Source organism: Colias croceus, chromosome 18 (genome assembly GCF_905220415.1).
Source record: "Colias croceus chromosome 18, ilColCroc2.1".
NCBI classification, from domain to species: Eukaryota; Metazoa; Arthropoda; class Insecta; order Lepidoptera; family Pieridae; genus Colias; species Colias croceus.
The window spans coordinates 8,049,781-8,073,314 of NC_059554.1; the positions used below are offsets into that span (position 1 = coordinate 8,049,781).

The window sequence follows — 23,534 nt, forward strand, 5'->3', positions numbered from 1 at the left end:
TATAGATTAAAATAATGGTTACTCATACAATAACAATAAAATTATACAACAAGTTTATCAAATCGTGAAATGATGTCTTTCACGATTTGATAAACATGTTTAGTCGATGATCAAATATATCAAAATTGGGAAATCTTGTAGATAAATCATTGTACAAACGACAGAAACGAGATATTCTACTATATAAAAATAAGTCGGGTTTTCCTTCCTGACGCTATAACTCCAGAACGCACCAACCGATTTCCACGGTTTTGCATTCGTTGGAAAGGTCTCGGGCTCCGTGAGGTTTATAGCAAAGAAAGGGTGTCTCTGGTGGCGAAACGGAGTTCGCCCGGTTTGCTATTGGGGTTATAAAATAAATTATTACGTTAAAAGTAAAGATAGAGAAAGAAGTTCAAGAAAGTATGCTCGCTATATTTATTCAGATCCACTACACACTTAACTGAGTATTTCAATGAGTTTATTTGACATCTACGTTATTCATTAACATATACCTACTATATGTACTTCAGTTATATGTAAATTACTATTGATCTCAAACTTTATAAATTAATAAAAATACAGCACAACACTTAAAAAAATATCTAATAATATGTTGGTACACTACACAGCAACAATACGGTGGTATAATAATACTAATTTATACTAAACTAGCTTTCCACCTGCGGCTTCGCCCGCGTTTTCAAAGAAAAACCCGCATAATTCCCGTTCCCGTGGGATTTCCGAGATAAACCCTAGCCATATTACTCGTGGATAATGTAGCTTTCGAATGGTGAAAGAATTTTTAAAATCGATCCAGTAGTTTATGAGCCTATTCATAACAATTAAACAGACAAACAAAGTTTTCCTCTTTATAATATTAGTGTAGATTACTCTTTCGTTGTCTCTTTTAAAAGTAAATAATAAAATAATATATCAAAACATATTTCAATAAAAACAAAAGCTTTTCATATTAAATCTACCATAATAACGTAGCGTATTCATCAAGCCCACATTAAACTTACATAGTGCATGAAACTTGAAGCTAAGAGCCTGCGGTTCAACAATAATGGGCTGAAAATTGCAGAAACGCAGGAACAGCATTTATTCATATTATATCCTTCATATATAACAAGCTAATTGATTCTCAAATCGTTGAAGTATTTTCTAACTTTATTAAAATAATTTTATTGTTTTAGACATTTTTAAGCAGTAGGTACCTAAATATTTTGAAGTGAAACTTCTTGAGAGAAAAATTTCAAGGACGCGTCATGCCAAACTAAACCAAAGAAGTTTCACTTCTCATGTGCTCGGCACACGCCCTTTTTTTAATTACGATTCATCCATTTTTTGAATAATACAAATAATGTATTAAATCAGCTTTTTACTTACTACAATCTTTATCGTTACTATAATAATTATAATATAATATAAATCATCAATGGGAAACAAAGTGAAGAAAAAAACGTAAAATATGCTGTGGGAAACACGAACAAGCGCCACATGTCACATATTTAATCACATACTTTTTCTTTTTAGGTATATCTTCCATTATTATTTTCACTCTACAAGACTACAAAATGAGCTTCAATAAGATTTTGTAATAATGATTTCTTACTTAAAGGTACTAACAAACTATAAGTGAATTAAAATATAGGTCAAACTTTAAGGAATAATAGATATTGAAAGTTATCGAATTTATTAGGATTTTTTAATAAATTAATCTTACAAAACATCGATTAACATAATATGAAATAATAGTATTAATGAGCAGATTTAATTTAATATAAGAATCATATTCATTCAATTTATATTCACGCATTAAAATGTAGGTATTTAGTTCTATAATAATATACAGAAAAATTTACATAATGCAGTAGGTATATGTACTACAATCACTGTACTCTAGCATAACATAATTAAAGCGCCACTAAGCTATCAACTCAATTTGCGATACTCGTTACAAAGCTCTTCATGACTCCAAGCATTGCATAAAATGCAGTTAAATTACTTAGCGCTTGAATGTGGGCGGCTCCACCGCGCCATCTCTCGACGATTCGCTTCGTAAGCACGACATAACAGCTGTGAGCCGACTGTCTGAGTCGCTTGGCGACCGCTGACTTGTTTAATCGGTGTCACGAGTGTGTTTCCAAAGCCATTTAAATTAAAAAAAAAGAACTCTATAATCTGCGCGCGTTCGAAATTAAAAAATAAAAATTGTCAATTCGCGGCAACCGAGGCGACATAATCGAATTGTTCAAGTGTCAAAATTTGTAAATAAATGTGTTTTGATAAATCGCGTGTTATCGTTTTATTTGCGGAGCATTATTTTTATTAGTTATACAATAACAATATACAGTTTTTGATACGTGTGTTGATATTTTAATAGACGAGAGTCATGGAAAAAACTGGAGGCTCGCGGTTACTGCAGATGCAGGTGAGCTTTATCTACTACTTATATAGCTTTAGTTTAAAAATATTAAAAAAAAGTATAAACAGTTTATAAATAAAATTGTAACACAATTGTAGAATTTACAAAATTGTAGAATTTACATATAAATTAAAAACTCTACATTTATGATTACATTAAATGACGAGAAGATACGTAATTTATATTGATATTATCCTTGTTCACTTCAAACAATTGGTTATACCAACGTAGTTTTCATATAGAGTCATATAAGTTTTACAGTCTTTACGTAATATACCTAACTGAACTGTTTGAGCTCTGTTCATTTTATTTAAAATATTAAATAAGCTTTAGATTTTAATAATTAGTAATTATAGAAACTATATAATATTTACTCTGAAGTAAATTATATAAAAATAAACAAGACATTCCAATTTCTCTTCTTTAATGTATGACTCTACAAACTAAAGAACGACTCTACATAATATATGAAAAAAGTTTAAAATAAGATGTAGATATAGATACTAAGTAGGTTTTCAATGTAAATTCGTCTTTATTTTTATTTATGTTATCTATATTTAGGTATTTCCAAAGATAATCTATCTAAAGATAATACTCTACCTACTGAATATTCAGCATTTTCCTTGTCATATTTTATTGTTAATTTTAACCCTTGTAAATTATAAAGTAAATTAATTTTATAATTATAATCACTCATTTACCTCAATACAAACCCCTCACATATATGTGTGAGTAAAATCTTGTAATAATAATTATTCTCTTTACACTACAAGAATTCCAATATGAATCACAAGCGTTTATTTTTTTTAAACTGCAAAATTCGTTACAAGTTTCGCAAACGTTCTATCCTTATCACACCACTATATTCCCGCATTTGTTTGAACAGAGCGGAAGATGTAAACCGATTTCTATTCAAAGAATCTCGCGAACTGAACCTTGACCTCGGTCATTTCGATCATTTATTTATTATTTACTCGCTCACTGGAACCGCATGGCGTGTAAAGTAAGCATTTTTTGCAAATATACCAGTAAGTACATAAACATTGTACATATTTAAGAGACAGACTCGGTTCTATTTATAACTAATTACACATTACATAGATTTAAATATTGCTCTACTAGGTACTAAATACTTAATATTTTAGGTGTTCAATAATTATGTTTAAAAAAATATTTAAATTAATTAGATATTAAAATAGCTCTACCATTATAAACTCAAACTCTTGTATCTTTATAACATTCTTTAACATTTACCACCTTATATTTCTTAACGTTGTTCTAGGTAATGCTGAGTAAGTACATAGGTACTTTATGCACTAGTCATAATTTCCGCTTTTCATTTTGCACATTTACATAAAAATGATACTTGTTGCCGTTATTGCTGAGTCAAGAGAAAGGCTATTATAGCCTATTAATGTTCTCTATAATAGCGTTACAGAGAACGGCTTGAGCTCTAAATCCTTGAAGCCATATTAGATTTTTTCTCACCATCGGTCAAAGGTTGTTGAACCGAATCAGTAATCATCAGAGTACTGTAACGGACATATGCGAAACTATACATTTATATGAATGTATACATTGGGAATTCTGCACGGCATAATTATGTTACGAGTTGGAAATTAATGGCTAATCGTATTCACATTTTAAGGACGAAAATAAAAAAATATATTAGTAAGCGTACTTGTGTAAAATTTAAATTCTAAACATAACAAAGAATTACCCTAATGAATAACTATATTTAAAGTATACCTCCCCAATTACCTACGCACTCACTTTTAAGTTTTAATTTAATAGAAGTAATCAAATCCAATAGCTAAAGCTGTATATTAATAGGCAAATTCTTCATTTTACCATTTACACTTAACTCTTTACTCTTACCCCAAATCAAGGCGGGTTTACATGAACATTTGACCGAACCGAATTCACCGGAATTTCAATGCTTTCCAAATGTGCATAAGTATATTATCCTACCAATACAAAAAATTACAAAGTAAGACGAAGGAAACGGAAAGGCTAATGACCGTTTTGTTACTGTACATTGTCGACAATGGTCTTTAGCAATTCAAAATTTCCGACTTGCAACACTAGGTACAATAAAATTGCAAAGGTCCTGAAATAAGCTACTATTCCACATGGTAATTGTTTAATTAAAGTATTAGGTAAACTTGTGAGTTTATAAAGAGGAAATTATTCCTAAAAACGTTGGCCCCTTGGAATAGAATGATAAGATAATCGTATCCTGATAAATATGTTGTCTGAATTATTATAATCTGAATCTTCATATCGGCTCTACTGATAAGTTGAAGCATCGATTTTTCCGATTACTGCATTTGCATAGAAGCATAATTGACACTTTTCTATGCATAAACATACAATTTTGAAAATTTGTGTGCCGTATATAGGTGTAACTACTGAACTTATTTACCTAAGTATTGGTTTCATAAAAACTCTATCAACTAATAAACATCACGATAAAGAAGATTTATCGTAGACGTTCCAGTCTTTCAATATTAATTAATTAATGAAAAGTTACACAATAATATAAAACGTATAAATGTTTACGTCACAAGGGTGGAAACATTGGTAATCCGTAATAACATAATGGGAGACGTGTCATCGCGACACGTTGGCCCACTTCCCTCGATCGATAACTTGACAATGCTGCAATTCGGGTCACAGTATTGAAAATAACGGTTTAACCTCTATTGGCGATTAATTCGAAAAAAGGGATTAAATAGAGCAGGATGTATAAGCTGAAACTCTACTATAGAATATGTTTGTAATAAATTAAATTTGTAAAGCCTCGTTAGTATTTTTATGGAATTAAATGAAAAATCTAACCATCCTTTTTTCATGATGAAACAAGGATGGGATTCGGTACCCCGTGAAAAACTGAGGATTATATTATTTATTCAGAATGAAAATTATTCCAAATTTAATAAAATATCATGCTGTTATCTTAGAAATCTTAATATATATAAATCTCGTGTCACAATGTTTGTCCTCAATGGACTCCTAAACCACTTAACCGATTATAATAAAATTCGCACACCATGTGCAGTTCGATCCAACTTGAGAGATAGGATAGTTTAAATCTCAAATCGTTTTAGAGAAAGCGGGCGAAACCGCGGGCGGTAAGCTAGTTTCATATATATCTAGACACATTTTTCTTATACTACCTAACGCTATAATTTTAATAAGAGGATGAAATTAACCGGAAGGCATTGAATTATCCGCTAACAATTACTCTAACCCATTATCCAGTATCATAATTGCATAACATAAGATAGCCTGGAGCCTGTATTATTAGTTATTATAATTTATCGCTAAGTAAGTATAGACTAGTCTAGGCGATGATTCGAGAAATAGATTCTAATATTGCAAATCCTGTTTAGTTCCTAATAACTACTGTTTTCATAGAAGCAATAGATTACATAGTAACAAAATCGTTCTAAAGAATCCTAGAGCCTATACTTAGTGTGAAAGGATTTCAAGATAAATCCTCCTCAAGTTTATAGTAAAATCCCACTAAAATCCAAATGCCGATAATTACGTAAGTATAGACTGTAGGTATAATAACTGTCGCACTGACGGATTCTACGCAATCATGCGAAAAAGAGCGGCATCCATGATGCGCCGTGTCCGGCAATCGTCCAGCAGCATCCTAGCGGTCTTCGTAGACAAATGGGAAAGCAATGTCTTGAGACATTGGATTGGATTAAAATCCATGTCTCAATCACATTGTGATTTAAAATAGTAGTGTTAATAATTATTTGTGTAATTTGATACTAACATAGTTTTTAAGGTAAAAAGATACTAATATTTATTTATTTATTTATTTATTTATTTATTTAAAAAATGGCTTACCAACTAGATACATAATTTTTTGTTCAAACAATTCAAAATTAACTTAAAATACACATTAGTATTTACGTATCTAAATTACAGGTAGGCACCTCTTTAACAATTTTTCATAAAAATTTAATTATAAAGATGAACTAAAAAGTAAAAACTTAAATTTTATACAGTTTGTTTAAAGTGTTAACAATATGCTTTTTGAACGAGCTTAGTTTTGAAAAATAAATATCTGTGTTATGATCAACTGTAAATATTCTATTATATAATATAACAATTATATGGATGCAATTATCTGAAATAAATCAAATAAATAAATAAATAATTATATTTAGTCAGTATTTCCTTTTTGGTAATATCCAACGTAATTTCGTTAGTGAAATCAAGTAATTAACCAGAATTCGACGTGTTACATAAAAATTGAGTATTGAGCTTTACGACCATGTATTATGAGCATGATAATATTTCATAAAGTTATTTAATCGTTCTGAGCTTTCGAGGTGCGGTTGTGAGGTAACTACCATAAAAATATGACTTGTGTGAATGCCCTTATTCGCGACGCTTATCGTATACACGCAAAAGTCGGCTACATTTCACAGTAAATGATGTAATGGGCACGGTTTTTATAAGTAAAATTAAAAACTACAATAAAATGTAGGTTATTATACACTTATACAGGTTTAACAGTATGAAATATTAATATTTTCTATATTATACAGCGTAATGTAAGTTACAATATGTAATTGTATTTAAATACGTAGGTATTAGGGAAATACGTGTTGTTTCATTATGTTAGTAGATATTACAAAAGCAATAAAAAAATTGTTAAAAATATATTATGTAGTGCCTCTGTTTTCCATAAATATGTATTACCGCAATTTATTGAAATAGATAAACTATATTCGCGAGCATATTATTTCCGCATAGTATAGCATGATAAATGCAAAATGATATTCAAGTACTTGACCCAAATGCATTGATATCGATTAGTGTACAGTGGACCTGTCTGTGCTTCAATAAGCCTTTTATAACTGTATCATTTTACGACACTATGAAATCTGTATAATTGTATGACAGCAACGCAAACTTCGCTAGAATTATTAAGGAAAACAAGGTTTATTTATCAGTTATCACATAATATTGTTGTAATTGTTCCGGTGAATGCTAATCCAATATTTCTCACTACCTACTGAATTTGTAGTGTCCACTAACTTATTATTTTTCGTCTTTAATATATTTATCAACACATATTATTATATATAGGGAACAAAAGAAAACTCCCATTAGGAAACTGATCACGTCGCAACATAAATCAAAGCGATTTTTGTCATTGTATTTTAATGGTAAAAGCTTATAAAACACCACGGACGTCTATACCAAAATATCCTTGTGCCTATATGTGGAGGTCCGTGGGTGCTATCTGATCTGGTTTTTACGATTACTGCTTAAAATTGCAACAACCGCCTACGTACTTCGAGTTCCTTTAACGAGCATATTTATTATTTAATAAATTATGCAATGGCAAGTCTTCTCTCCAACGCACAGGGATCATAATAATTTCAATAAAATCAATAAAAAATCCATTTTCTCTTTCATAATTACGTTGCAGCTGTATTTTGTTATTGTTATGTTACTTTTTATTACGTAATTAATAAATGATAATAATTATACGATGATGCCTACGGCTACTTATTAATCATCCACTTTTCAATCATCCAGGGATATATTATTAAGTTAAATCTGTTTTCTGTAAAAAAATTGTAAAAGGAAACTATAAACGTTGGTACCTATTAGGGAAGTGTTTGTCGTGAAGTACAACACACAAGCGAAGCCACGACTGAATACTTTATGCCAAATAAGCCTTGGATAATCTCAGTATGATTCCTTTGGTCCATATCATAATATAAACTTTTCACATTAAGACCCACCAAGCAAACGCTATCAAAAGAAGGGTCAACGCATCATTGACATTGTCCTGTAGTGGCCGTGTCCTTACTAAAGTCCTATACGTGCAATCAATGCAGAACAATAGATTAAAAACAAAAGCATTATTATTGCAGTAGATATATGCAGTACAAAGTACCGAGGCGGAAAGTGGCGAGCCGTTCTGACTAATCGAGGAATGCGCCGTAATGGACACTTGAGTCAATAATGTTCCAAGTGAAGTAGAGTCGACTTAATTTATATTATCTTCAAAGTGTTCATTAGTTAGCCAGCCTTATCATACACTGTTGGCCAAGCTTTATGAGTTTCCTAGCACATATTACAAAAGGGTATAATGAGGTTAACTTGCGACACGCATAGTGACAGCGATTATCTCTACAAAATATGATCTGGATTAAACTAATATACAATAATTTAAATCCGTAACATTTCATACATCACTTTGGTAGCAGGTGCCAATTACTCCATACATCGAACTAAAATCATGAATATAAAATGAAAAACATTTTGCCTTTCAGAGAAGCCAGTTCAAACAGTTTATGTTTTAAAAGGTTTTATGCCCGCCGCTCAATGCTTTTCATTAGTAGAGGAAAGTCACCAAATATGGAATAGTATCCTAATATGGAATTCCTTCATTTCTCTAAGACTATAAGTATGAATCGCAACATTCGACCATCTTCTGTTTCATTTGGTGTACTAATTATCGCACTAACACCATCGAGTTAGTTGCGCGAACGGTTTACATGTAGCAGGCGTGTTTTGTTTTGTTGCCGTGCAGAACATTTTTAAGGTAAGTATTAGATGAGTATTACCGGCTATTATGTTTGTTTCGATAAGTGTTATACGATTAAGTATATCGGTATTATGTTTATTTCACCATTTTGTGATCTTTTGTCTTTAAAATATTGTGAAATGAAAAAATATTTAGAAGAGTTTGAACTAGTATAAAAATCTAAATATGGACAGTCGTCGGTGTCTAATTATGGAATATTATGAACTTGCTATTATTTCTTTAAAAACTGTATGTAATGTTTGTTTTTAGTAACATACATGCATCAGCAGAGTCAGGAGGTTCTGTTCAAGACTTCTTTCCATGGATGAAAGTGGAGAAAGTTGAATTAAATGCTTGATGGTATGCATTATGATGGATTATGAGGCTCTGAACACATTATGATGTGCTGATCCAGATGGATCTGGATTTGTGACTTTTGCAAGTAATTACGTAACTCCTTTCATTTATCACAATATGTTATATTCATTTTATTGATCTCAAAGATATTCATTATATTTTTGTCATTGTTATGTTGATTTTTGCTTATATTCCATATATGGGTACCTATTCCATATTTGGTTACTCTTTTGTGATTTTGTTTTTTGTGTAAGATTTTAATTTGATTACTGATATTTTTGGTTAAAGGCTATTAATTACTACTTATAGATGTATGACTGATCAGTAAAAACAATAAACTGATTTAATTTATGTGAAGTTTTATTTTTATATCCCAAAAACAAAATGGTATTCCATATTTGGTGACTTTCCTCTATAAAAGGAATGCAGTAACACGCGTGATATAGTTTACTTAAATGGATGCAGTACCTACTGCATTATCACACAATCTTTGAACAGATGTTCTGATGCAGTATTTATAAATTATTTATAATATGCAAGCATATTGGTAAATTATTTATTTTTCGTTTAAAGGATCACAGTGTGAAAGCTATTGTGTAAATCCAGATACAATCCATACTAATATTATAAATGCGAAAGTAACTCTGTCTGTCTGCCTGTCTGTCTGTCTGTTACTCAATTACGCCTTAACTACTGAACCAATTTGCATGAAATTTGGTATAGAGATATTTTGATACCCGAGAAAGGACATAGGATAGGTTTTATCTCGGAAATCCTACGGGAACGGGTTTTTCTTTGTGATCGCGGGCGAAGCCGCGGGCGGAAAGCTAGTATCTTATATTTACAAGCGTAATTATGAAAGTATACGAAACATCAAAGTACTTAATGAATTATAAGTGAGCCTATAAATAAATCCGCTCTAAGTGTCTGGACTCCGGGAAGATCAAATATTATAATAATCATGTCTATATACCATGCCATTCCTTTCCCATTTAGCTACCAAAATCCTTGTAATACCTTTTTTTTTTATAGTGGGGAAATCTTCCAAAGATACCCACGGCCCCCGGGGAAGGAGCCGTGGGTTATGTCGGATTCTTACCGACTAAAACCCCACTGTGTTCCGTCGAGCCGCTTTAATGATGGGGCCGCGGGTATTGATTAGAATTCTTCCGCGACATCCTTATAATACCTAGGTACCTAAACCAAACAACAGCTAATAAAGTGACTCCTTATAATTCCTCATTTCCTTTCCTGGCTAATTTCCTTTTCTTTTCTTTCACAGATAGAAAGGACAAAGCGAATGGTAAAGTATTTTGTAGTATAGTTTAGATAGCAATGGATAAAGAGTGTTCAAATAATAATACCAATATGTATCAAAAATGTAAAATCAAAGATCCTTGAGCACTACGATGTTGTTGCATAAATACTGGGTAGTATCTTTATAAGCTACCTTTTAAGTAGGGCTCTATCAAAAGTACTTTTAATTAAATAATCTACGCTCTTTAAAAACAAATGAAGCCTAATATTTTTTAGCTTTTGTAATTAGATCAATAACTAATACAAAAAGGCAAGCGAACGAACGAAGCTTTCCTAAAAACTAACGCGCTAAAATGCCACGTTCAATTTAAATTTTTCACATCTTGCCTTTGCTGAATATATTGAGCTCGTTATTCAATCGCGGCAAATTGATATAAATAACAGTTCAATATTGAAAGGACCAATTAAGGTCCACGAATGTAATTGACGAAGCGGTATTACTTTACTTGACACACTATTCATTATTTATACATTGACCTCATAATATGAGGAACATGTAATTATGGTAGAATACAAATTAGGGCTTTACGATTTTTTTTTGTTTTTGGTTGAAAGATCATGGATTTTGAATGACGTGTTTTTAAATCTGCATATAAGCGAAATCGTAATTTCTTCAAACCAAAACGAAGATTTTATGAAAATAAAATTAATTATTATTTTAAAAATACTAATACTTAATATCTATAATTGCTTCGAAATATAATCAACAAATTCTAAATTCCTCGTGTCTCTAGCTAGATCAATAAAACACTGTAAAGGTTGGTTAAAGCTCATTTCCACGCTTACAAGTTACAACCTATCTAGTATGATACGATTTTTTGAATTCCTGCATGAACATGAAAATCGCGTTTCAACCGTCCATATATTAAATTTAGATACCATAATATAGGACACGGCTTATAGATTAACAGGCACGATATACAGGCTAATCTACGTGCTCTACGTTATATTTTTCGACACTTGAACAATGATATTTTATTTCAGAAATTATTATAAATGCATATGACTTAAACCTTCGTAGAGTCAAATGATTATCGTTAGCTTAGAAGGTCATGTGGAAGATTGTGTTATTAAACTCTATAAACTTCTGCCACTCCTCTTTATTTCTGGCCCAAATACATCATAATAACTGCTCAAAATAGGTACATTTTCACTCGAGAGGTATCCATTACAAGATCCTTCGACCGTCCCGGTTTGTCCTTGGGAAAGCAAACCAGTCGTTGAATCATCCGCCATCTTAATGACGTCAATAACGCGCAAACCGTGACGAAGTGAGGGTCCACAGACAGACATCTCACACCACTGTCCACTGATGAGTACATTGCGACGATCATTTGATACTTTGTTGGGGGAAGGTCAACTTCTTCTCATTAAGAACGTTCCTTTGTTGTTGCTTTGTGTTAATGCTAAATATGAACTAAGAATTCGATGGAATAATTTAGTAAGCAAAGACTGCGTACTAGATCCATTCTGTACTACTAAGTTCAGAATGGAGCTAAACTAAATACTTATCACTTTAAAGCTTTTACTTTTCGGTAATATAAAATCGAAAGTACTCACAACTCACAACAATTAAGATCCAACTAAGTCGACATACGGAAGCCATATTTAGTGTTGGCGTACAATGAGACCAAATTAACGAAAGTGCTGACGTCACAAACGTCCTACAAGGAAGCGATCATGAGTCAATAGTCTCGTTGAGTGAACATTTATGGATTTGCATCTAGCTACGTAGGCGAACAATATGCCTTAGATCATTATCATAAAGTTCATCTCTCATTGCTCAGTCAGCGAAGAGCGCAATGATGCCAAAGGCCAAGATTTCCGAGCATAATATTGGAAAGTTAGAAAGTAAGGACTGCGCCGTTGAAATATTTATTCCAAGCGAAATTTAAATAGCGAGCGCAGTGAGATTTATACTTACCTACTGAAATTTACGATTTATTTTTATAGTGTTTATTTCAAAATTCTTGTTGCGCGGGTTTGTTATGAAATGTATATAAGGACCCAATTATAACTTCTATATAATATGTACCTACTTACATTATATTAGGTATGTTCATACAACTTGGTTTGGCGTTTTACTTCGAAACTTCCATCATTGTCGAATGTCAAGAACACATTTTATAACACAAAAGGCTCTATCGGCATTCTAATCATTATTATCATTGATTCTATAACGTAGTTATGTGCGATTTTCACAGCTATCTTCATATTATTATAATTCCCCACTTCACCCTTGACTCTGTGACATTACAATTAATAATACAATTCGCGAAGATTTATTTTAATATTATTGTACCTACATGAGAAACACGATAACTCCATCAGGTTCCCATTAGCGGTTCGTACGTTTATTTAATCGATCCATTGTCAATCCACAAGAAACAAGCAATTTGTCCCATCATTGTTTACTTTCAATATAGCTCATATTGCCAATCTCGGATCTCCCTTCAAAACCAACAAACTAACACTGCTGCAAAAGTTCTATTTTAGAATGTTGCGAATGTTATGTATATTCACTTGCAAAATATAAAAACCGATGTTGCGATAACAGGGTCAAGTTAACGGTAAGTCACTCGCAGGTCATGGTTTATTAATGGAGTGACATTGGTTGCCACGTGCTCCGTTGCATAGGAACGGAAAAACAAACAAAACTTCGAACCATAAGTTCTGTAACTTGAACCATTCATTCAGTATGTCTTGGTTGTTTATTTCGAAATCAGTTTGGTTCAAAAATAATGTCGGTTTTTTAGGATTCTGCATAATTTGGATAATAATTAATCTTAAGGCATCTTTCGAAAGCTTTATTGCGAATTGTTTTTTTCTTGTTCATATAAATTTAACGATTTGCTATAAAGTTATGGAAACAAGTTATTCAAGATCTTTGGACCATGTGAACTGGTGGAACCCGGAACATTGGAAGTCTCGACGCCTTAAAACTATGTCTTCGTCGTCGTTAGATATTGCTGATCCTACGGAAATTAGAAATGGCTGGCTCACTTTAAAGGAGTCAAAGGTGAGATTAGTAATCAGTCAATACCCAGGAATCTTTTTTATTCATATAGTAAGATTACCTATCTGAAACCTTTACACCTACACCTACTTACACTTACACCTATTTGATATTATTTATTCCAATATTTATTTTAATGAAAGACTTTATCGTATAGTCCACGATCATCAGATATTAAAAATACTGGGAACTCGGAATTTCAGTTCCTTTCGGTAACAAAATGTAATTTATTTTGCGCTACATTTGTGAACAAATGCAAATGTTACAAATGTAGCGCAATTGCACGGTACGTACGTTATACCATAAAACATAAAACAAAGGACAAGTGAACCTTTAAGACTCAAAAAATGGACCCCAATGTGTTTATCCACACACCGAAACAACCAAAGATGCCATGTTAAGTTAGTCAGCGAACGTAGGCGATCGTGTGTTACATCACAAGCTTAGCATACGACCTCGTGAGTCACGCTCCATGCTGAATACGAAACTAGTTTGCAAATTGTGACCAATGGTGTTAACTTCGCAGAAACTTGGAGCACTTGCGTTCTTGCAGGCGCTAGTAATGTAGAGCCGTAGTGATTCCACGGGCTCTCGACAAATGTAAAGAAAATATTAAATATGAATGTATGTAGTTTCAAGAGTAATCTAATGCACGAATGAAAATTTAAGAATACAATCATACTTCTGAAAGATATGATTAATGTGCCAAGACTGGGAGATGAAGTTTCCTTTGTTCAAAAAGTTCCGGACTTGACATTCAATTGACAAACCTGTAGAGAAATGTACTCTGTTACATAATATATTTACTTACCGCTGCATTATCAAAATCGCGATAACATTAAAGATTCAAGCAAGACTCGTTTCTATGTGCAGTAAGGTCGTTGACAGACGATGAGTCACACACGACCAAGTGTGAGCTTCCCATATATGGCTTTTGTTCACGAGACCGCTCGCCGTATATAATATGGAAATTAATTATATGACAAAGTTGTCTAAACAAAACATGCAAAGTAGATAATAGTTAAAATATTAAAAAGGCTCAAACACAGCGCTCATTTGGCCTTTGTCGGGATACTGTTTTTACTTTCTTGAGTATGAAATAAATAAATCGTTCAGTTTCTACATTAATACTACATCGTCATTATAATATTGTGTTTAATCAGAAACACACCTAATATTCATACTCATTGCATGTATGTATTTTGCTAAAGAGTGTAAATTATAGTTAAAATTTGCATCTCCCAAAAATATTTTACAAATAAATCAAAATCAGATTATTTTTTTTACATTTAATTAAATTATCAAGGTCAAAATGAATAGGTAAATCTAGTTTAAAATTAAATCCATACTTGCAAATGACCTTGTATTGTTTGTAAATATCATATCACATCGATTGTCCACCTACGATGTTTCAAACGACTTATTTGAATAGCTAGTTCCTTTTATTGTTAGAGACATAATATTGATCGATTAATTTATGTTAACACGTAATACAATTTAAACCTTGATGATATGCGAACTTTCAATTAAAAAAAAAATGATTTTGTGCTTTTTAAACGAACATTAGAGCTAGAGCAAGAGCATTCTTTCGTGTAAAAAAAACTCATATTCCGTATTGTTCACTATTACAACATTGCATAGAATCTTTTGGAACGCACTAAGAACAACGAAAGAATGCTCTGCGCCTGTTTACACTAAAGAATTTGACATAAATGGTGTTAGACTATTGCTTTTAATCAATAATATTTCCGCAATTACTTATTTCAACCGATAACTACAACATAATAATTTACACTACGTCTAGTGTACACAGCAATACAGACTAACGAAGCAGCCCTTGGCGCTCTAATTAAACTCCAAGTACACGCAATAATTGAATCCAATAATAATCAATGTCTGTGGACCGAGTGACCGTTGTGACAGTGTTAATTAGGCGTACAACCTGATTGCGTAACGAGCTGACGCGTAACAATATCGCGTAATGAATGATAATGTTGAGATTCCACTATTTGTATTTATAGGAAGGGTGAAATCGGATCCTCTGAGAATATGTTGCATTTGCAAAGATAATTAGGTAGTTGACTAGAGAAACTACTAAGTAAGTCTAGCAGTAAACATTTATTTACTGGAAAATTATGTTTAATACATAATAGTCATGCTCTTTTGCTCTTTAAATAAGTGAGGATATTCTTGTGCAATTATTTTAAGACAATATTTTATAACATTGTAAAATCTAGAGTCTAAATGATAGAGACTAATGTTATCTACAATTTACAGACATTGAAACAATAATCTTAAATAAACAGATAGTTTAGACCTAACCTTCTAAAGTGTAGCGCGGAAATTATGTAAATAACAATAAAAGAAGGCGGTAGACAGGTTGTTGATGCGTAGGAGTCGACCTCCTGTGCTGTCGAGCGTATCCTATTTCAACCACTGGTGTTTCTTTTGTTCAATATTTACCTTTGGAAAAATTCTCTATAAATTGAAATATTTAATTTAGCTCTATACGAAAATCATTTAATTTAACATTAAATAAATACTCATATGTTGTGTCCTTAACGAGTAGGTATATTATATTGTGCAAACAATATGTCATAATTATATATAACGATGCTAAATATAGTAATTGCTCTCGTCGTTGGCTCATTCTGCACATACATTAAACTTATAGGTACCGCTTGTTATACTTAAATTACTTGTTAAGTACAAATTATTTTGGAAAGCCATTCACTCTGTCTGTCTTACTTGTCTTACTTGCATAAAATAAAATAAATATTAATATCTCACTAGCATTTTGCTTTTTGCCAAAGGCTCCACGGTCCTGATTTGGACATTGAGGCAGTAATTTTTGCTGATTTACAAATCCTTCGATCAACAAGCCATCACACCACAATCACATACATACATAACTTAACATACGTACCTACTTAATAACATTATAACTATTAAAAAGTTTTCTTTCCCTCCAGGCGCGGTTCCAACAAAAACAATTACAGGAGAAGGAGCTGAAGATCGCATCTCTATACGAGGCTCAGCAGGCCAGAGCACTGGACAGGGTTAGACATTCACCCAGCAATGGCAATGTCACAACCCCTAGTCCACCTATACCGCATCAACCTGGAAAGGTAACATGTCTATTCATTTTAAGATGGTTAGAAGAAATCCTATAACATTTTTGTTATATATATGAAAGTAGTCAAACGAGCATGTGGATCACCTGATGGTAAGCAATTCCACAGCCCATAGGCATCTGCAGACGTGTCCGAAGATGCATTTCTAATCACTATGCATTCTCTCTCAATAACTTGCCCAATCATAACATACTGTGACAAGAAAGTCAACTCTAAGAATCTTATCTGCTTCCTAATATACGATGGTTAAATATTCTTATATATATTTCTATAGTTCACGAAATTCTGAATATTATAGAGCGGCTTACTTTACTGTAAAATTCTTTCCACTAATCAATGAACATTATTCTGTAGATTGTATGTAACAATAGTATTTTAAAATTTTCAGGTGCGTCAAATGTTCGAAGAGCGTCGTACAAAAGCGGGCATCGATAAAAGTTACCCGCTACAACCGATACAGAACACGGAACGAACTCAACCCAGGAAGGCATTACCTAATGGTTATAGTAAAGTTAGCAATACAAAGGCCACGGTGGAGAAGAAGACGTCCATTCGAGCCCAGAATACAGTGAGCTCACATAGCGTCAGGAAACAGATTACTCAGGTATTTTTTTTTCGTAAAACTTATTACTGAATGATTTACGGTGAGCTTCTTTCATTTCTAGAACAATCTATACCAAAATTATAATAATACCAATGTATTATTGTCTTTTCAATTTAATAAGTTGTATTAATATTTTCAAGTTAATATTACACATTTATATTATTCTAGTTCTTACCTCATCCATACAAAGACCATCTTACAATAATGGCAATTGTGGTAATATTGACAATGGTTTGTACGTCAAGTTTACCTTAAATCAAAGTCGACAGTGCGGTTAACCGCGTCTAGGTACAAGTGTAGTGAGTACTCAGCTATCGCACAATGTAAAACAATATGGAGAATACTAGAAACAATTACTTTATTGTATTGTAGAATATTCTTAGAAATTGGAAAAGGCAATGCTATCTGTTATGATTTTTTTAAACGTTAAATCTTAAATGACAGAAAATGTAGAGTCATTCAGATAACAACCTTTTAAATTTTTGATAAGATTTAAAAAGTATAGGAATAAAGTTTCAAGTATCTTGAAGTAAAGATTTTCGAACCCTGAATTCGAATCGGGTCCGAACGTCAAAATAATTGTAAAAATTAAGTTAAAGCAAATTATAGGATTTTTCAACGTTTCTATTTTTATTTTTATATTACATTACATAACATTCTATTTTTATACAGTGATCATCTACCACATTCTATCATCTGTTTTCTAATATAGTTAAGTTAAATATAGTTAGTTAATAGATAATTCTTAATTAAATTTATTAGTTACGTCATTCTTAATTTAATCGATTGAATATACCTACTACAAATCATTCTACGCTGTGTGGTTGGATTGTCTTTAGACTATTATTACCCTTTATTTTTAGTTTCCTTACACTAACACATACTATAAATTACGATGAATTTGATGGATTCGAAACCTAACGACCCTTACAGGTACACAAAGTGAACAGCATTGTAAACGGATCGGGCGATCTCAACCACAACCACGAATTGGATCTCAATGCTGTCAAATCATTGGTAAGTTATCCATATAAAACGTTCAATAGGTGTCAATTTATTGACCATAATGTGCATTGGTACTTTTTTGAAGTGAAACTTCTTTAGGCGGTTGAGAGTAAAATTTCAAGGTCGCGTCATGGCAATACCGACACTTCATGGAGTAAGGCGACGCTTTTGGTATCTTTGAATCTTGCCAAAGAAGTTTCACTTCTGACACGTGTGCTCGGCACACACGCTCTTTTTTTATTTCGTTATTTGACGATATTATATCTATAAAATTCTCACTGGTTGACCCCGCACAGGTTTTCCTAGTGGGTTAACCAGGGATTTACAATTTATGTGAAACTTTGTAAAAAATTGTGAAAAATAAATAAATTTTGAATTTGAATTTGAATTTAAATGTTGTACACTCCAGTCAAACACGAACGGTAGGGACCATTCGGTGGACGAGTTGGATCGCGCGGACAATAACTATATGTTGGAAAATGAAACGTTTCCGGAGGCTCTCGCGCCGGTCACTCCGCGGTCTCCCGAGCTGGAGGAAGTTAAGCGAGTTGTTAAGAGGTAGGTTCATTTATTAAGTGATTTAATTTGTTATTTTTAATGTGAAGTTTATATATAAGATCATTAATGACCATTTTCGGCATATTATAGCGCCCGCTCTTAAACATCTTGCCCAAAAAGTAGCGTGGTGGGGGAAGTTTGCGCATCAAGTTTTAGTACATTTTTATATGCGCAAGCTTCCCCCACCACGCTACTTTTTGGCCAAGAAGTTTGCCGGGCGCTATCCCTATGTTTAGTATAATGTGTGCGATAAAATATTTTTTACTTTATTTTTTGTCTCTTTATTGTAGAAATCCTCCGCCACAAACTCTACCTACGACAAGAGCTACGAAACCCATTTCAAAACCAACAGCAACTGTGCCAAAGAAAGTGTCCAATGAAAATGCGGTAAGTAATAACACAAGTAAATCACAATTCATTAATATACATTTATTGATATTTTTTTTAAGCTTCGCTTATAAGAGCACGTTATCATAATTGGGTATTTGCCGTATTTCCAAATAATTTAACTTTCAAGCACTTTTACTTCTTTCATTAGTACAGAACCAATTATTAAGAAAAAGTAGTTCAATTTAATTTTCTTGTAATAAAATATTTTATTATAACAACCTTTTTGGCAACAATTTCCGTCAATCAACAAGCTTTACATTTTTTCTATGTGACATTCTGAATTCGAAATTGCCAAACAACACGTCGAATTCAGTCGACAATGTCACCCAAATTTTATAAAATCAAAATTTAAAAGTGCAAATATTAAATAGCGGTTACAATTAAATGGCAGGTAACGGAGAACACCAGTAAGCCCCGTGGGGTCATGCAGCGAGTTAACCCTGTGAGTATACTTTGTTAAAAAGCCTATAAAAAAATATGTTTTCACCTGAGGTTTTCGCGCTCAAAACTCAGAAAACTAATGCATTCATCAAAACAGAAAACTCACATGTTTATAATATTTATTCGCTCATATTTTCATCAGAATGTAACTGAAGTCTCTTATTTTGATGACGATTTATGTATTATTTAAATTTAAAGACGAAAGCTCAGTTCGTATTTTTTTCTCGTTCTGTTAGACGAAGTGAAGATTTGTTTATTTTTTGTATTTTTTTTTCAGGTGCCAAGAAGAACGCCTGTGGTACGTGTATAATTTTTTTAATAAATTTTAAGAATTAGTTTTGTAATATTATCTTAATTTTTTAAAATGTCAATTTTTATCTAGATATTCAAATAAGTACAAATTAAGGGCAAACAGGCCACCGGCTACAGCAGATGGACCAGCGACAGACATTTTAAAACGTTATGTCGTATATATATATTTTGTCACAGACACTTCTGTAGCGATAATGGTTAAAGTTAAAATCTTGCTAAACATTTTTTACTAAAAATGTATCAATTAAATGTTTAGTACATAACAAGTTGACTAATCTACTAGTCATTTTATATACAATCCTATCCTATCTAGAGTCCACAAGCGTCTAGCGGCCCCAAAGCACGCACGGGGTCCGGGCCCCGCGCGGGTCCCGTGGGCCCTAGTGCGGGAGGTGCGGGGTCGGGGGACGCGTGCGCGGTGTGCGGGCGCCGCTTTGCGCCCGACCGCCTCGCGAAGCACCAGGAGATCTGCCGCAAGACGCACTCCAAGCGACGCAAGCCGTTCGACGTCATCAAGCATCGGCTCGCGGTAAGTGGGGACGCTGGGTAGTGGGGACACATTGTGTACTGACACATTATATAACATAGCACAGAAACACTGCATTCTGATACACTGCATACTGAAATAATGCATACTGACACACTGCCTAGTGCCTACATAGAATTTATAATTTCAGAATAATATTATTACAGCAATACTTAATTTATTACATTTTCACGCTTTACTGGAACAGGGTACCGATGCAGATAAGGCAAGCAAAAATTACCTTTCATACTAAATTTATCATTGTCTATTTGAACCAAATATCCCATCGTATCACATTCCCACAGTACCCTAACTATAGCTTGTGTACAAGTCTCGAAATACGTCGTAAACTTAGAGCCTCTGCAAAATTACAAAACTGTTTACAATTTGACATAACCCCTTAACAAATAAACTACTTAACTTTATCAACATAAAAAAAGGGTTGAGTTTAAGGCATTCATGATATTTTTACGTCGTTATTCATAAATTACACTGCGTATCTTTCATAATAGTACTACACATAATAAATATAATGCAAACACAACAGGGCACAGAAGCGGAGCCGTTCATCGGCAAGCTGCGCAAGAACGTCACGTCCACATCATCCAGTAAAGTACAGAGCAAGTCATTGAATAGCAACTGGCGCCAGAAGCACGAGGAGTTCATACAGGCGATACGAGCCGCTAAGCAGGTGCAGGCGCACCTTAACGCTGGTGGTGAGTGGTGTATAGTAAATTATCTAGATTCTAGGTGAAAATAAATTGCATGTTTTGTTTGGTAAAGATGTAGCTTTGTAATGGCATAGGTACCTAATACATTATAAAAATCGATACTGTAATCATAGACTTAAATAAACAAACTTTTTCTCTTTATTACATTTGGTATTGCATTAAATAAGTGCAAAAACCGACTAGGAAAAAATTACGCTCTTGTTCGAGTCCCGCCTCGTGATAGAATTTTTTCTATTCTTTATAAATTTATATTTATAAAGCATTTGAATGCCATAAAAACCAAAAAATATATACGCTCTTGTTGTTTTAAGACACATCCCTATATTTCAATACATTTTTTTCAGGTAAGCTCAGCGACCTCCCCCCACCTCCCCCCTCTGAGAACCCCGACTACGTGCAGTGTCCGCACTGTAACCGCCGCTTCAACCAAGGAGCCGCCGAGCGACACATACCCAAATGTGCCAATTTCCAATTTAACAAGCCCAAACCGGCCGCGAAACGCAGGTAACCGACTGGCAAACAGACGAACACACGACAACCAAACAGTACTTGCTCCGCGGCAAACAGCACAATTACAGTACATGTGACAAACAAACAACACTCGTGACAGGTTAATAACAGTACGTGTAATACGGTATACAGTACTTGAAACGCAGTGTACAGTACTTGTGACGCAGTATACAGTACTTGTGACGCAGTATACAGTACTTGTGACACGGCAACCAGTGCGTGTAATATTACAACAAATACACTATGATATTTGTATGGTTTAGTCAATATGAACCAAAGTTTGGTCGAAAATTGGTTGTCGAATGACTATAAAACTCATTAGAAGATAATATAAAGTCAAATTGGAATTAATTTTTGGCACAATACTTTGCTTGATTAAAGAAAATTTCTGTAGACTCAACAATTATTAAAATTTAATGGATCAATTAATAATAGTAACAATCCTGTAAAATTTACGTTTTTTTAAACTATTGCTCTAATGTAAATTAAACAGCAAATAATGAAGTCTCAAAACCTACCTATGTAACTTTAGGATAAGTACTTCTAAATTTTTAATAATTAATTAGTCATTGTTACTTTTAATCGAAATATTTTTAAGTGACTAAGCATTTTTATGTAGAATATGACAAATATTATTTATTTGTGCCCAATTTTCGTAAAGAATACAACGAAATTGTGTTGATATTTATATACTTTATTATTTATACAGCTATTGTGATAATCGATCGCTAGATAGAGATTTTAACGCGTTGTAAATTGAATATTTTAGAAAATAAAATATCATTATGAAAAATTTGTTATGTCTGACATAATAATTACTTTTGAAAAATCGATTCCGTTTATTTACTTGGAGATTATAATACAAATAATTTTCACAATAACATTGTTTTACTTGGTGAAATCGTTTTATGATATAATTAGTCCCAATCCAAATTAAAATGAAGAAAGTAAAATTAAAGGATAACAATAAATTCGAGTGTGGAACTTGCTTTAAAAACTTCATCCAACGCTTGTTGTTAGCAATCGTACTATATTATATTATTTGGATGTCAATTGCATTCTTGTATTATGTTGCCTGCGTTTTTCGAGACCTTCTCGAATGTACGATATGCAAGAAATAAATTTTATTTCATAAGGGAATTGAGTCATTCAACATTTTTCTGTGTTGTAATTGAATCTCTACCAAATTTATATTAACTCGTACTTTTTCACAAAATAACTGGCATAATGTCATGTAAAATAACCCATTTTATACGCTATCCTAATGGTTGTTAATTAATAAATAGAACAAATAAAAAAACTGTAACGCTTCTGAAATTGTTACTTTTATCTAGGCTAAGCGGACATTCCGACTGTAATGATTCCATACTGTGGATAATCCGACAATAGGCTGTATACATATTCCTTAGAAGTGACATTAGTATAGCTTTTGGGACCTTTAAAATTGTTTAATGTTCAACTATATTTTTAAAGTTTAAGAACGATTGTACAAAATACGCTTTTAAAAATGTTAACTATGCGAATATTACAATTTTTAAATATATGGATTTTATATTAGATTCGTTGTTTCATTTTTCCCTACACCTAACCAACTATATATTACGGTGCATTGACATCAAACAAACATACAGCTTGTTAACGAAAAGTCTAAT

General features: G+C 32.7%; 1 protein-coding gene across 1 annotated transcript; it reads left to right on the top strand.

Annotated features, from left to right (window-relative positions):
* The first annotated feature begins 2,029 nt into the window (after positions 1–2,029).
* LOC123699785 (zinc finger C2HC domain-containing protein 1C) lies at positions 2,030–23,439 on the top strand. The gene is made up of 11 exons (XM_045646813.1): positions 2,030–2,416; positions 16,644–16,799; positions 17,194–17,409; positions 18,343–18,426; positions 18,824–18,972; positions 19,263–19,359; positions 19,754–19,804; positions 20,081–20,101; positions 20,429–20,644; positions 21,189–21,357; positions 21,717–23,439. Exons 1-11 carry the CDS (start codon positions 2,378–2,380, stop codon positions 21,878–21,880), a joined length of 1,362 nt encoding a protein of 453 aa, XP_045502769.1. The 5' UTR covers positions 2,030–2,377; the 3' UTR covers positions 21,881–23,439.
* The last annotated feature ends 95 nt before the right edge of the window (positions 23,440–23,534 follow it).

Bases quoted from the DNA above. Each gene is read 5' to 3' on its own strand.
- LOC123699785 (XM_045646813.1), top strand. From the start codon at position 2,378: ATGGAAAAAACTGGAGGCTCGCGGTTACTGCAGATGCAG. The intron at 20,645-21,188 runs GTAAGTGGGGAC...CAAACACAACAG, and splicing joins TCATCAAGCATCGGCTCGCG to GGCACAGAAGCGGAGCCGTT. The intron at 21,358-21,716 runs GTGAGTGGTGTA...CATTTTTTTCAG, and splicing joins GGCGCACCTTAACGCTGGTG to GTAAGCTCAGCGACCTCCCC.